Source organism: Micrasema longulum, unplaced genomic scaffold (genome assembly GCF_059751315.1).
Source record: "Micrasema longulum isolate JH-2025_06_02 unplaced genomic scaffold, ASM5975131v1 h1tg002193l, whole genome shotgun sequence".
Taxonomy (NCBI): domain Eukaryota; kingdom Metazoa; phylum Arthropoda; class Insecta; order Trichoptera; family Brachycentridae; genus Micrasema; species Micrasema longulum.
This window is the reverse complement of record NW_028279357.1, coordinates 143,079-157,431: the sequence shown is the minus strand read 5'-3', so window position 1 is coordinate 157,431 and position 14,353 is coordinate 143,079. Positions and strand designations below refer to the sequence as shown.

Genomic DNA, 14,353 nt, shown 5'->3' with positions numbered 1-14,353 from the left:
TTATCAGAAATAATTTATCAATATTTTTAGTCACGTGAAATTGTTTCGGGAATTCCCTTTGACCTAGGAGTGAGTATTCCATTATTTTTCGTCGTGTACATCTTGATGATGTCACGCGTCACGTCGGTCCTGTAGGATTCGCGGGATAAGCGGGGAATGACGTCACCGCGGCGGGCGCCCCCGCCGGACGAATCTCAGCTACAAGACTGGTGCATACGACCGTCTACAGATCAGTCGGTAGTGAAAGTCCTCGACGGGCACAAGAGTGCTCGAATACGCAACGAAAAAAATATTTCAAGTGCCGGCAAACTACTCTATACAAACGGCATTAGAAATTCCTCTATTCCGCTGTGATCTCACATTTGTATGCTCTACAAATAAATCACTTACCGATCAACCGGTGATCGTGACTCGTTAATATACAGTTTTGATTACCATTATTGATTCATGATCCGATAACTATTGTTTTGTCGCGCGGAGAGTTTATTGTTAGTAAGTTGAATAAACATTAATAATGGGAAATTGTTTGAGTTGTTGTGGAAAGTGCAAGGGGTGTAATTTCTTCAGGAAAGTTTGGAAGCCAGAGCAGGACCCCGCAGGGGTGCTTCCCAAACCTCCGACATGTGACGATGGTATGTTATCTATTTGTTTTTATTTTTTAAAAAAAATTCTATAAAAAAATATTCGGTATAGGTAATTAATTTATACAAATCGCAGCTCATACGCTCTGTTTGAACACTAATTAGATAAAATTATGAATTCTTGCATACAGGTTTATGTAGTTGTAAATTAATGTTGATTGAAATGTTAAATTATCAGGTAAAACTTCAATTAGGATGTTCAATCACGATGTGTAAATTACACGCGGGCCTTTAACAAGTGTAAATGAATTAATTGTATGTTAACAAAATGTATCACACGATCCGATAACTTTACAGTTGCATGATCAGTTTGTAATATTTCTAACAAATTCGTCTATATTTCTCGATGACGTTCTTCCAACCTACTCCGTCTTTTTATTTTGACATTGAAATAGGCATAATACTTCAGTTCCAGCCATGACATAAAGTTACATCGGTGTTAAGGTTATCAGTGTATGTACGCTGTTCGCACCTATACACGTACACATGCCAATACACGCGTGGGCCAATAAAAATACATCGGAAGATAAATACATACGTACGAATAAACACAGGTAGAGATACGAAAATACCTGTTCGTAGTAGTATGTTCATCTCCTTGAATTGGAGTTAAATTTGCTTCAATGTTTGTATACAAACAGCTGTTTAATAAAGATAATGAGTGATTCCGCGGCGTTTTGTAATGAGTGTATGCCCAAATTGAGGTATGTATCGCATTTATCAATGATTGCACTGAGACTAACGATACATATCTACTTGTAACAGCACTATAAAAATCACATTTCTATCTTCCATAGCAATTTACTCAAATGGACATACTACGTAGGTACATGTCATATTAACAGAAAAATATACACATAACAAATTAAGTTTACGTTAATTTAGAAAACATGTGATTATTTTTTATAAAATCATTTAAAAACTGCGAATACGTATATTGGGTAATTCCATGGTAACTTGCGTTACATTTAACTTCATAATTAAATCTTTTTCAATACGTTTTATCCATATAATGTAACAAAATATTTATTATGTGTATCACCGTACATTGAACATTGAATCATTAAATTAAGGCAAACAAATATTTTTAAAATATTTATTTCGCTTTGTTAACGCACGTCACATTATGCGTCATGAAGTTCTATGCACAGGTACATAATGCTAAAACTTTTCTCTAATGAAACATGTGAAAAAAAAATAATGACAACTTGAAAGGATTCTTGTTCTATAACGTTTAAAAAAAATCGCTATCTGTACATAAAAATAATGAAAAATAAAGGTAACTGACGTCACATGGTTTTGGTAACTCACATTACATTATTTAACAAGCCATATTTTTCAACAAAATGCGTATAGGTGCTACTGAATAGTAACATAATTAGCTTTACAGTCATTTTAAAAATATATTTACGGCAAAGATTCAGTAATATTAGCCTTTTAATAATGAAATAACATAACATAACAATAACATAACAATTTTCAGACGAGGAACCATAAACTAAAAAGCATGTTTTTTAATATTCATGATTACATTTAAGTTTGTAAGTGAAAATTCTTGATGGAAGTTCATTGTAATTTATTATAGAAATAAAAGACGAGTGATACTTTAATCCATCTCTATCCAAACCATCATCTATGCTTACCTCTGTTTTGTATAAATACATTAAATTCCTTAATAAAGATACCAGTCTCGAAGATGTCGCGAAAGCGATAAAACTGGTCACTGGATTTTCCAAATTTATGGATTAAAGTATCACTCGTTATTACTATTTTTGCACCACAACAGGCTAGGGAGCCCAATTTTACGGTTTTACGGTTTTCAACGTTTAGCGTGTTTTGACAGGTACGGGGTTCTACTTTTAAATGTCAGAATAGCTCATCGACTTTAAATCGTGACTTCACGAGCGGTATAATTGAAAAGTTACAAAACTTTAAAAAATCGTAGATGAAAATTAAAAACACAATTTTTAAAATTGGGTTAGTTTCATAGTAATAAAAAACCAAATAATAAAAAAATAATTTTAAAAAACATTAAACTTTTTGATTACAACAGAGATAATCATAATGTGAATGCCTAGACTTCCATATTCCCCCTTCTAAAATGTTCTCCATTTCTGTTGCGATATGTTAATAAAAATAAATAAACATTACAAAAAAATTATTCAACATGGAAAATCACAAAGTACCCAATAGGAAAATATCACATACTACAAATACCGATAAATACATATGAAATGGATTTAGAATAATTAATTGTATTTTAGAAATCAGTATGGGTATTGTGGAGAAATGTTTTCATACATAAATGTAAAGAATAAATTTAATAAAAATACGTTCGTAGAAAAACGAGACGTATTTGGCCTTGGCAGATGTGACGTCAAGATTCGGGATAATGTTCTAAACAAATTTTAATGGCCGGGAACAAATAAACATGAATCGTGACGTATTAGGGGGGTGGCCAATGGAATGACCGTTTTTGCCGGAATTCAAAATTACAAGTTTAAAAATATTTTTTATGCCACTAATAATTAGCAATTCTTTTTTATATTACTGCACAGTATTTCATAGACCTTCATTACGTACTTCAAAAATGTTTAAAAAAACAACGTGATATTTCTCTTTTGCTTCGAATACCAGATAATTTCGTTGTTTTATTTTTACTGTGCGTGTTTTATATTTGTCTAACAACAATGGTTACAACATATATTTTAAATATCAGTGGAAGGATTCCAAACCGGTTTCATTTATCATCAACCATCATCAAAACGCTTGCAAAAAACCACTGTTGTCTAATGATAATATTGATCTCAATACGAATACCTTGGAAAGTTCAACTCTAACAACCAGATCTATCATGATTGCAAAATAACATTAGTATATGGCAGTGGCGAATGGTGATTTTTTTTACAGGTAAGCTATAAAAAATATCATATATTTGTACCTACATAGAAGGTACATAATATAATGTAAGTAATATATACTATAAATTGATATTTTTCTGTGGTTCTGTGTGATACAACAACTCTCATCCATGAAATCAACTCAAACGACGTAACTTCGTGATATATAATATTATATAGATATATTATCCATTTATTTGATACATAACTCATTAAAAAATAGCACTATGAATTCAGTCGATATTAGGTATTCAATTGAAATGTCAACTGGCCGGATTGTTTTAGAAATTAATAGTGCTGAAAACGGCCGCGTCTAGCGCCATATGTCCTGCAAATGACGCATGAAAGTAATTATGGTCTTATGTCAAAAGTACCATCTCAAAGAAAAATAGCCCTTAAGAAAAAATGTTTGAAATACTGTTTTCCAAATCGAGAATCTTCAAAGAATTGGTGTTATCTGCAAGTTTAATCTAGGAGAAAAAACCAGTACTGGGGTGAAGACATTCAAAATATAGTATACTTATTCGTATGAAAAAATAAGCTGGAAAAATCGGCTAGTTTCTTGGCTCACCGAAGGCGCTGGGCGCGCTTTGTTAATATTTATATTAGGATTAAAAAAAAATGGTGGAAATGATAAAAAATAAACAGTAATTATTTATTTGTTTTTCTGTAAATAAAATTAGAGTAAAAAATTATTATGGTTAGTCAAATACAATGGTATACTGCGCATAATCGGTTTTATAAACGGTTCGCCCCTGGTATATAGCCAAGGCCATGGTTAGTTTCGTTGAAGTTCAAAGCCTTTTAATTTTTTCAAATAAGTAAAAAAAGCGTATTGTTATAATGAATATATCTGTATCCTCCTAATGAACTTTATGGTTATGTATTTTATGTTTCAAACAAGAAAAAATATGACCTTTCAATTGATTAATTCTTTTGAATGCTTTCACACGAATTTTCACATAAGTCAATACCTGAGCTAAGAAAACAAATATTATCTTAGAATAGCGAAAATTTTTTAGATGAAATACGATGGTCTTCAAATAAACATATTTGCTGAATCTTAAGATAGGAATTAACAATCATTAAGAATATAAATGTACATGATATATCTACAATGTTACGAGTATATCAAAATGTTTGCAGACAGCCTGGATTTCCTCCCTGAGGAGATATTTTAATTCAAATTTGATGCGACAGAGAGGAAAAACATTTTTGAGAAGGAATATGGGCATTTACAGGGCTTATGGACTGTCTTTGGCTGGTTTAAGTTGCCACACTGTATAACATTTACCATTCTGATTATGTTTAAACAATAAAATGGAGAAAAAAAATGCATACTACAAATAAATCATGTTTTCGTAATATCAGCATATGTTAGTTTGGTTTTTCTTTTCTTTTCTTTTCATGGTCATGTCATACCATATTTATATGCAATAAACTGTTTAATAATTAAAAAAGGAATGGCCCACGCTCAGACGCTGAAGTTTTTGTGGGCATTTTTTCAAATTTATGTTATAACTTAATTTAAGATGTATTTTTCTAAAGTGTATTTTTGTAATTATATTTCTATGTAAATAATATATGTATGGAAAAAAAAAACAAATATAAAAATAAACATTAACATTTCCTCAACTCTTCCATTTTAAACCCTATTATGTGGGGCTGATTCATTTTACCTACTTTATTAATGGTATATATTTTAATTTAAGTATCTCTGCGGACATTTATTGGCGGAACTGCATTTAAATAATAACGATAATAATACTGTTTTTAGTTTTATCACCTTTATTAATAATTTTCACCAGTCTGAAGATGTCGGTAACGACGAAACCTGGTCGCCGATGAAAATTATAAATAAAGGCGTAAAAAATAAATACTGTATTTTTAAAATCATATTTTATAAAATAATCATAATTGAATGCGTAATTCCTTATTTACATCATTTTGAATTTGTTAACATGTTTGTAGAAAAGGACTGGATTTCACTTCCTTTCACACTGTAACGTTCACCATTTTGCCTATGTATGGACATCCATGTTTCTTTCATTCTTCCATCTGTTGATTTTTGTGAAATACTTTTATTCTCTTTAGCTGAAACCTTTATTGATGCGGTTGATTGCACCTACCCACTAAAATGATTATAATACGCTGCGGTGGTGTATCAATGCAATGCAGTGCCCTGTACACCATTTGATGTGAAAAGGGAATAGTTAGAAATTTATTTTTGTAAAAGGCGTCAATAAAGAAAAAATCGTTCCTAATAGAAGTTTAAAGGGGAACACGTCGTTTCTTTAGTCTTGGTTTAAAAATATAATTTGAATTGGGTTATTTCTGGGTTTTGTAATAAAGCTCTCCCCAATAATTTCTTGCCGCGAGGCTTTATAGCTCCTCAGAATTACACGGCCAATGCATTCGGAATATTTCTTGGTATTCACAATGCACAATAAATTGCACCATGCTATTTGATGTGTGGGTACAAGGTTCAAGACGGGCTGGAAATAGAATATAACGTTGTTTTTATTAGTAATGCGTCAAGAAATGAATGACTAATAAGACCATGTTAGCTGACGCTTGAACAGGAGTAAAATTCCAATGTAGGAAATACGTTAAAAATGACCGAGATTAAATAAAGTATACAAAGGTACTTGTAAACGTTCGCTTTAGGCCAAAGGTAATTAAGTAAGTTTTAGGTTAGAACAATAATATGAATAAGAGCATACGAAGAAGACCGGCCAAGTCAGCATTCTAGTTTGTATGCAAGTCAAGATTGTTTTTAGTTAAGTTAAGTTTTTACATAGTCACAAAGTAATAATTTTCCTATTTAGTGCACTTTTGATTTTAATTTCATTTTGCTTTACATAGATAAAGGATAATCAATGTGTTATGTTAGTATAGAAGTGTTATGATTTTGATAATATTTCCTGTAGCAGATGTTCTTAGACTAACTTGATCAATGTACAATTTAAAATTTTGTAAATAAACAATTTAAGGTGAAAGTGGACTTGGTTTTTTTTTCAGTAAAATATAACGTCATCATCATCATTCCCTTTCCCCATCGAATGGTGCATAGGACACTGCATAGGTACACCAATCGCAGTGTATGTTGATATTTTTTTGTTACATTAAGGTAATATGACCAGTCCTACGCTTCAGGTTCCAGGCCAGGGACTATGAAATATTTAACTGTGAAAAAACACCTTTTTAAATAAATATTTAATGTCAACCATGTTGAGAATCGACTTCGAAAATTGTAGACAAAATTGTAAAAAAATGGCTTGGACAGTTTTCGTTGTTTGCTCACGATATGTAAATATGTATATGAATGATTACATATGCATATGTATGTGTGTATGTATGTGCATATACATGTATTTTAATAAATGCATTACAAGTCACAATTGTCCCGACTCAACACGGGTTTTCGAGCGAATCGAGGCAAGTTCAAAATTATGGGCACGGATAGCGTTGCCAACCCTACCGGAATTCCGGGATCCTCAGGAAATTTACCTAAATAGATTACCCGAGTACTTAAGCCCCTGGTACATATCGATGAACCAATCTCAAAACTTGAAGATGGTAGACTTGGTCGGTAGTGTATCTTAGTGATCGCCCGGGAGAACTTATTTACTACTATGGCGTCAAATTTAACTTTATTGTGTAGTTTTGTATACCGTGGCGTACGCGCCCCCTTGATACATATCGATTTACCCACCCAAAACTTGAAGATACGGATCGGTAGCGTATCTTCGTAATCGCTCAGGAGAATTTACCTTCAATTATACCGTCATGGTGAAGACGCCTTTAACTTTCGATTTTCAACACAACCTCAATTCCGAGCTAGCAGTGCAGCGTTACATCGATTTTATTTTTTGGCTCAAAGTATATGGATATATTTTTTTATATTTACACCTGATGATAGGTAATTCAGAATACCCGAAACTAGTTGTGTTTTTAAAAATATTAAACGCTTATGTTGTAAAAATTACTAAGTGTTTCATTTTAAATTAATATTTTTTTTAAACTTTTAAAATCACGCTAGTATTTCATTTCAGTTGCCTGATCCTAGACAAAATATGTAGGTACCTATATTTAGTGACATATTGAGCTCACGAAGTAGGCAATTAAAAAATATATGTAAATATTAGGAATTTGCTAGAGAGACCACATCACTAAGGACGAGGTTCTCAACAGAATCGAAGAAGGTAGGCATCCAATCAAAACCATCTCAGAGAGGCGAGCCCGATGGATCGGCCACATTATGCGCCATGAGGGTCTCCTGCACGACATCATAGATGGAATGGCTGAGGGGACAAATTATAGAGGGCGCCCCCGACGGGAATATTTGGAGCAAGTGTGCGAAGATTTCAACTGCGCCTCACATGTCGAGCTGAAGAGGGCTGCAGAAAATAGAGACCAATGGAGGACGAGATGCAGGACTTTGTTGCAAACCAATCCCCAGGATTGAGACTGCGAAGAAGATGTATTGAAAAATTACCGTTAACATTTTGCAGTTTTTCGCTCATTTCACTTATTTGTTTTTGACATTTTTTCAAACTTTTTCAAACATTTTCCAAACTCTTTGTGCTAAAAATTATGACTTTTTTGAAGTATTTTTTTCATCGAGAAGCATTCCAATACGCAAGTACCGAGCCCTGATTGAATTCGATAATCGGAAAATCGCTGTTTTCGACCCGCCCTAATGGGTAGTAGTAATGTTTTTACGAGTGAGCATGTGGAACAAAAACATTTGTAGCTTTCTTAAGTGAGCGTAGACTGAAAAATATTTTACTACTTAATTCATTTGTATGAGCTCGCCAGCAAAGATGTTCATCCATTAGTTCCTATTCCTAGATTTTTCACAGAATTCCTGTATTGGATATTAGTACCAATAATATTAAGACGAGTAGGTGCACATTGCACATACTACGCAGGTCTAAATTACAGCAATCTTTGGCTAATTGGTTTATAAGTAAACCATATTCCTTTGTCTATGTTCAAACGGTATTCAGTGAATGAACTTATGCTCTATTTGTTATAAAAGTTTTTTAAATATGACATTTCACGAATGATGATATGCCCTTTCTTCATTTAAAAAAAAATACACCTAATTGATTAATTATTAGCTATTAGGACATCAGGACAATGTTTGAAATCATTGCGAAATTCTAAATATGTTTTGGGAGAAACCGATATACTCGTATGATATTTAATGTTTTAATCCTATGAATTAGTAGACCATAATGCCAAATTGATAAATCAGATTGAGTTAAGAGCTTTCAGATGATACGAGCATAAGTAGCTACTATTAAATATATTATGTCTATTCATAGTATTAAAGCCCGTATTATACGGATTAAACAACTTAACACTATTTTCTATTTCAATTAAAATTTATTTTTTCAATGCGTTTTATGTCAATAATTTTCTTAAATTATTTCTCGATAACCCTTGACATATGTACGTTAATGTTAAATAATATATTATTATTTGTTTTTAAAAAAGTCTCCGAGATTGGTCCATTTTTGTCAACTAAATGTATTTTCATCTGATAATCTTTAATTGTATATATGCCAGAATGAGTTTGCTTACTCATGGGAATACAATTGTGTTTTGTAAATTTTTGTATTTTGAAATAAAAAAATGTACAATACAAAATACACAGTTCAATACATGCTTAAAAAAGAGTGGCGCGGTCAGCGGTCAGTGCTCGGGATTTATCGCTTCCCTAACCAAATTACGAGGCCTTTAGATTTAATACAAGTAATGTTTTATTTGTCCGGTACGGCAGGCGAGAAAATATGTTCCTGTCTTTTCTTGCGGTATCTTTATATTATATCGTGTAATAGGTTAATTGCTTAGAATCGGAATATTATATACGAAAGTTACATCAACTAGTTATAGTAAATATATCCTTAGATTGATTATGTTTTTTTCCAATTTTGCGCTTGCATGCAAATATTTTGAGCAAAATAGAAAAAGGACCGTTGCGGCACCCATTTACAAATAATTTTCTGATTAAGAACCTGCATGTGCATACGCGCTGTATTATGCGCGGAACGCGTATTCAACTATGACTGGCTTAATGCGCATGCCCCCAAAAAAATATTTCAAAACATAAAATTGTATCGTGTAAAACCGCAAATAAATACTTGATCTTGTTAGATTTTTAACAAATTATTTTTTCTTTTTTTTTTTGGTCCATGTAATATTGGCTATTAGACGTCTTGATAAATATATTAAAGCTCTTAGGCCCTATTTTAAAACTAGATATGCCGTGGGAATATTTTTTACATGTCGATTATTTGTATAAATTTATCTTAGACATGTTTAAACTTTGTTCCTTGCAAATGTAGACTTTTGAGATTCAGTTTCCGGTTACAAATTTTAGACAAATAAACATTCGTCAAAATTGTTTGACCATTATTCTTCGCTAGCTCTGCTAATAAAAACAAATATCAATTTTAAGTGTTCCCATCTTGACGTGACCAACGCCATTGATTATTCAAAGATCTATAAAATATCATTTGCATTTTTCAGACACCCAAATAACTTGTTTACACCTGTCCTGTAATGTACTTGTAATATCAGATGACGATAGTAGACATACAAAGCAAACTTGGACAAGACCCCTACAATGTCATTGTCATAATCATCATCATCCTTATCCGCACCCTATGGCTCGTAGAAATCTGCGTTGGTACACCAAATGCTGTGTAATTTTATTACCCGGCTCCGTTCTAAAGGTTTTGTGGCCTCTCTTTAGATCCGCTCAATGCAAAAACAAATTTTAATCTTTAATAGACAGTTAATTAATTTATGTACCTATGTTGCATTTTTAATAAAAAAAATTTTTTTTAAAAATACAACATAGGTAGGGAATATTTTTGATTGTATATGAAAGTACAGGTATATATATATGTCTTTGGCTGGTTTAAGTGACCACTTTTATTATTATTCTTAGTGGTGGGGCTCAAAGCTATGCAAGCTCCGGACGTCACCGCGATCTGCGGAGATCTATTGTAAAGGGTCCCCGTGAATAGTTCTCGCCCTCCGAGCCCAGTTTACAAGAGACCACTTTACATCCTGTGTAAAACATCATCTTTGCCCATATTTGAACATCCGTATTTCTTCAATTCTTCCGTTTGTTGATTTTAATGAAGTTAAAGAGCTGAAACCTATGTTGTTGAGAAGAGATTCATCTGATTGAATTATTTTACATACTAGACTACGCAATGCCTGTAAACAATTTTCCAATTTTCCAATTTTCAAACTTCTTCTTGGACCAGCTGGTTAAATTACATTTTATTGAAGTGTTCTCCATCTATGTTGTAATTTATAAAGCTTAATACTTTGTATCCCGGAGCCGTGTAAATGCGTGATTATATAATCACGCGTTGTGTCCCGGTCCCGTGTTTTCACGTGGTTGACCAGCTGTCTAAAAAAGCGCATTTTATTGACATCTAGTGACTTTTATAAGTACTTTTTTGCTGCTGGTAAACTACGTGAAAACACGGCACCGGAACACAACGCGTGGTTATTACAATTACGTGTTTACACGGCTCCGGGATACAAAGCACAAAAAAAGGAGTGAGACCTTTATATGTGCGAACATTGCAATGTGGCTCTCCATAATGGCCAATGTTAGCAAAACTATCAAATAAAAAAGACTTATTAAATTGTCTCAAATAAATATGAAAGGTTTCGATTGATGTAATCCAGTATTTTCATAATTATGACACTTTTAAGAAACCCTTCACAAAGCATGAAATTTCACAGAAATGGGCCGGGCACAGCGGAAATTCTATGTGTATTCGGCCGGTATTCAAAGTATTAATGATTCTATAGGGGGTGAAATTTAGTCTTTTAAATACAGACATTTGGAAAGAATCAAAATATGACGAAAAAATTGTTGATAGAAAACTCGCGTCATTTAGAATTAAAATTTACTGCTTTCAATGTCGCTGTCACCGTCAGCGCACCTCATTATGTACAGTAAATTTTTCTTTCACCATCAACTTAATTTTCTCCATTTTGACGGTGATAAGGTATGCTGGTTCGATGTTAGTTCATTAGCATGTCAGTAGACCGGGAGAAGCAAGTCTGATCGGGCAAACCGGAGCCGTCGCCACCCCAGTAAAAAAACCACCTTCCAAACCAATATTTCATGTCGATCTTGCTAGGAACCCAACCCTGGACCACAATCATTAAGGGCGAATGCGCCACTACTTTTACGAGGCGGATTTCAGTCCATGTAATTAAAATAAAATACACTAACTTAATGTTTTTATGTACTACGATTAAAATAAATTACAACTAAAGAAAATTAAAGCATGGGCATAAAAAATCTCCACTCGATTTGATTTTTTCAGGATTTGTTACCTAAGAGTAACCACAGAGTCAAAAACACTCGTCCAAGATTCTGGTTCTATTTCTCACACATAACTGTATTCTTCATCCGCCCAGACACGGTACATCCAATATCGCATGCATTGAATCATTGATAATGAGCAATATAAAATCTAAAATTAATTATAATTAATGTTGTGCCCCGATTTGCTGAGTTCTAAATGTACTATTTTTCATTTGATTTACCATACAAAATGCTATGTGACGTATTTTGTCAACTTGCCTTCAAATAATAATAATTTGTGTTTACGGACTCGAGATTTAATGATCAGCACGTTTGCCTACCATGCTAGAGGTTTCGGGTTCGATTCCTGACATGGTTGATACGAAATATTTATTTAGATGAATGTTTTTACACTAGAATATTTCATAGTACCTGGACGGGAATCTGAAGCGTAAGACTGATCATTTTGCCTTCATGAAACAAAAATGATCAAGATACAAAAAGTTGCTTGGTGGGATTTTAGTTTTAGTAAAAATATAACAAGTGAAATTTTTTTTAAATTATAAAAATGTATAATTATGCTATTAAATAAAAAAAATAAAATACGCAGCGATTGGTGTACCGATGCATTGCCCTATGCACCATAATGTGTGAAAAGGGAATGATGATGATTTATGTTTAAAGCATTAACTTTGTCCCTAAATCTTTTGACTATGTTAGTGAATATAAGTATATAACCACTTACCGACTTTTTGTGCCTACCAAACCCTCTCCCCACCCATTCTCCTACATACCACTAAATATTTTTGAGCTAAATTTCAGTGCATATTCGGACACGGTGGTGTTAGCATCACATTTAAATCTGCATGTAATTGACGTATTTTTTCAAAAATACTATGTAGGTATACTATGATGATGGTAAAAGTGAAAGTGTATTTTAATATTTGCATGTTGGAGTAGTGATTGTTTTGAGGGAGGGACTGGTACGTCTCGAAACCGGTAGACGTAAAAAGTCATTAAGTGGTTAAATACTAATATTTTCTAACATTAGTTAATATTGGTATGATTTTACGTCATTTGATTATAAACGTAATTTGATCATAAACGTAATTTAAACTCATAATGAGACAACGATCGTGTGTCAAGCGGAAAACTCGAGGAAAAAAAAATACAAAATGCAATAAAAATATAAGGGCATAAAGAATGATTTAATTAGTATTGTGAAACATTTAAGGACTTAAGGAATTTTAATTAAATCTAGAAAAAAATATGAGTAACAGCAATCTGACTTCACATGCTTTTGCAGTAACATTTTCAATTAAATAGATTTACTTTATGGGCACTTTATTTTAGGTTTGATTAAAATTAAAAATATCAAAATAAAAACATCACGTTTTCAACTGCTTGTTATTAATTTAAGTTATAACTGAACGGTTTCTGAGTTCCTCTTTAAAGTCTGAGTATTTATGGAAAGTAATAATTTGTGTTTGTGGAGGCACGAAGTGAAGGGTGAAGGGGGGCCGAAATTCGATCAATTGCACTTGTTTTCAGCAAATAAGACAACAGGCTTATTCTGTCACAATTTCGTTTCGTAAGCTCGTTCGTTCGTCATGTATCCATCTCACTATAACGCAATCAAAATATTTCGCTCTCGTTCCCTCTCATTCGATAGATACTTATAAATTTACGAGACGAATTAGTTACCGAATAAGTCCACAAGAGCAGACTAAAGGCAATATTGTTAATTGAGTTATTCATTATTTTTCTGTTATTATTAAAAAAAAAATAATTTTTAAGATTTCTAAGTTGTCCAATTTCAACATTTGTACCGTGTCGCAGTCGTTGCTATATGCAGCTCGTTAATCTGAAATCGGTGCTGTTTCATAGCTTGCGCGATTATGTGATTTCTTATCATCTACTGGTCTAGGTATTTAATAAATACTGCAGTTTTTTTTTTTTTAAAGTATAAAGTATATATTTGAAGCACTAACTTTGTGGTTATTCATAATTTAGTTAGTTACGTAAACCTTGACAAAGAAGCTTGTTTGCTTTGCAACCGGTCGATGAAAAATAAAAATTAGTGGTTAAAAACAAAGTTGTTCTATTTATTTTTATTTATTTATTTTTTTAATCGTTCCGAATTGAATGAGGGGTAAATATTGCAAGCCAATTAGTTTGATAATTTATTGTTAACATCATCAATTATAAACTGTACATTGGCGGATTTATTGCCAAATGGCAACTTCTTCCAACCAACTGATAAAATGAATATGTTATCCAGATAATTAAAGTTTTCGTATGGCTCTAAAAAAAGTTTTATATATTTTATTTTATTAACGTATACGGCTAAATTGCCTTTTATGACACATGTAGGAGAAGGGTGTACAAAATGACATAGAATTTTTTGTGAAATGAAAAAAAAAAATTGGTTACATATTTAGTAAAAAAAATATTTGGTT

General features: G+C 32.5%; 1 protein-coding gene across 1 annotated transcript in view; it reads left to right on the top strand.

The window, feature by feature from the left end:
• The first annotated feature begins 228 nt into the window (after nucleotides 1-228).
• LOC148272773 (annulin-like) overlaps nucleotides 229-14,353 on the top strand; it is a 29,785-nt gene continuing 15,660 nt past the window's right edge. The window contains exon 1 of the mRNA XM_088239586.1: nucleotides 229-632. Within this exon, the coding sequence (XP_088095712.1) occupies nucleotides 515-632 (118 nt within the window). The 5' untranslated portion in view covers nucleotides 229-514. The remainder of the gene's footprint in view (nucleotides 633-14,353) is intronic.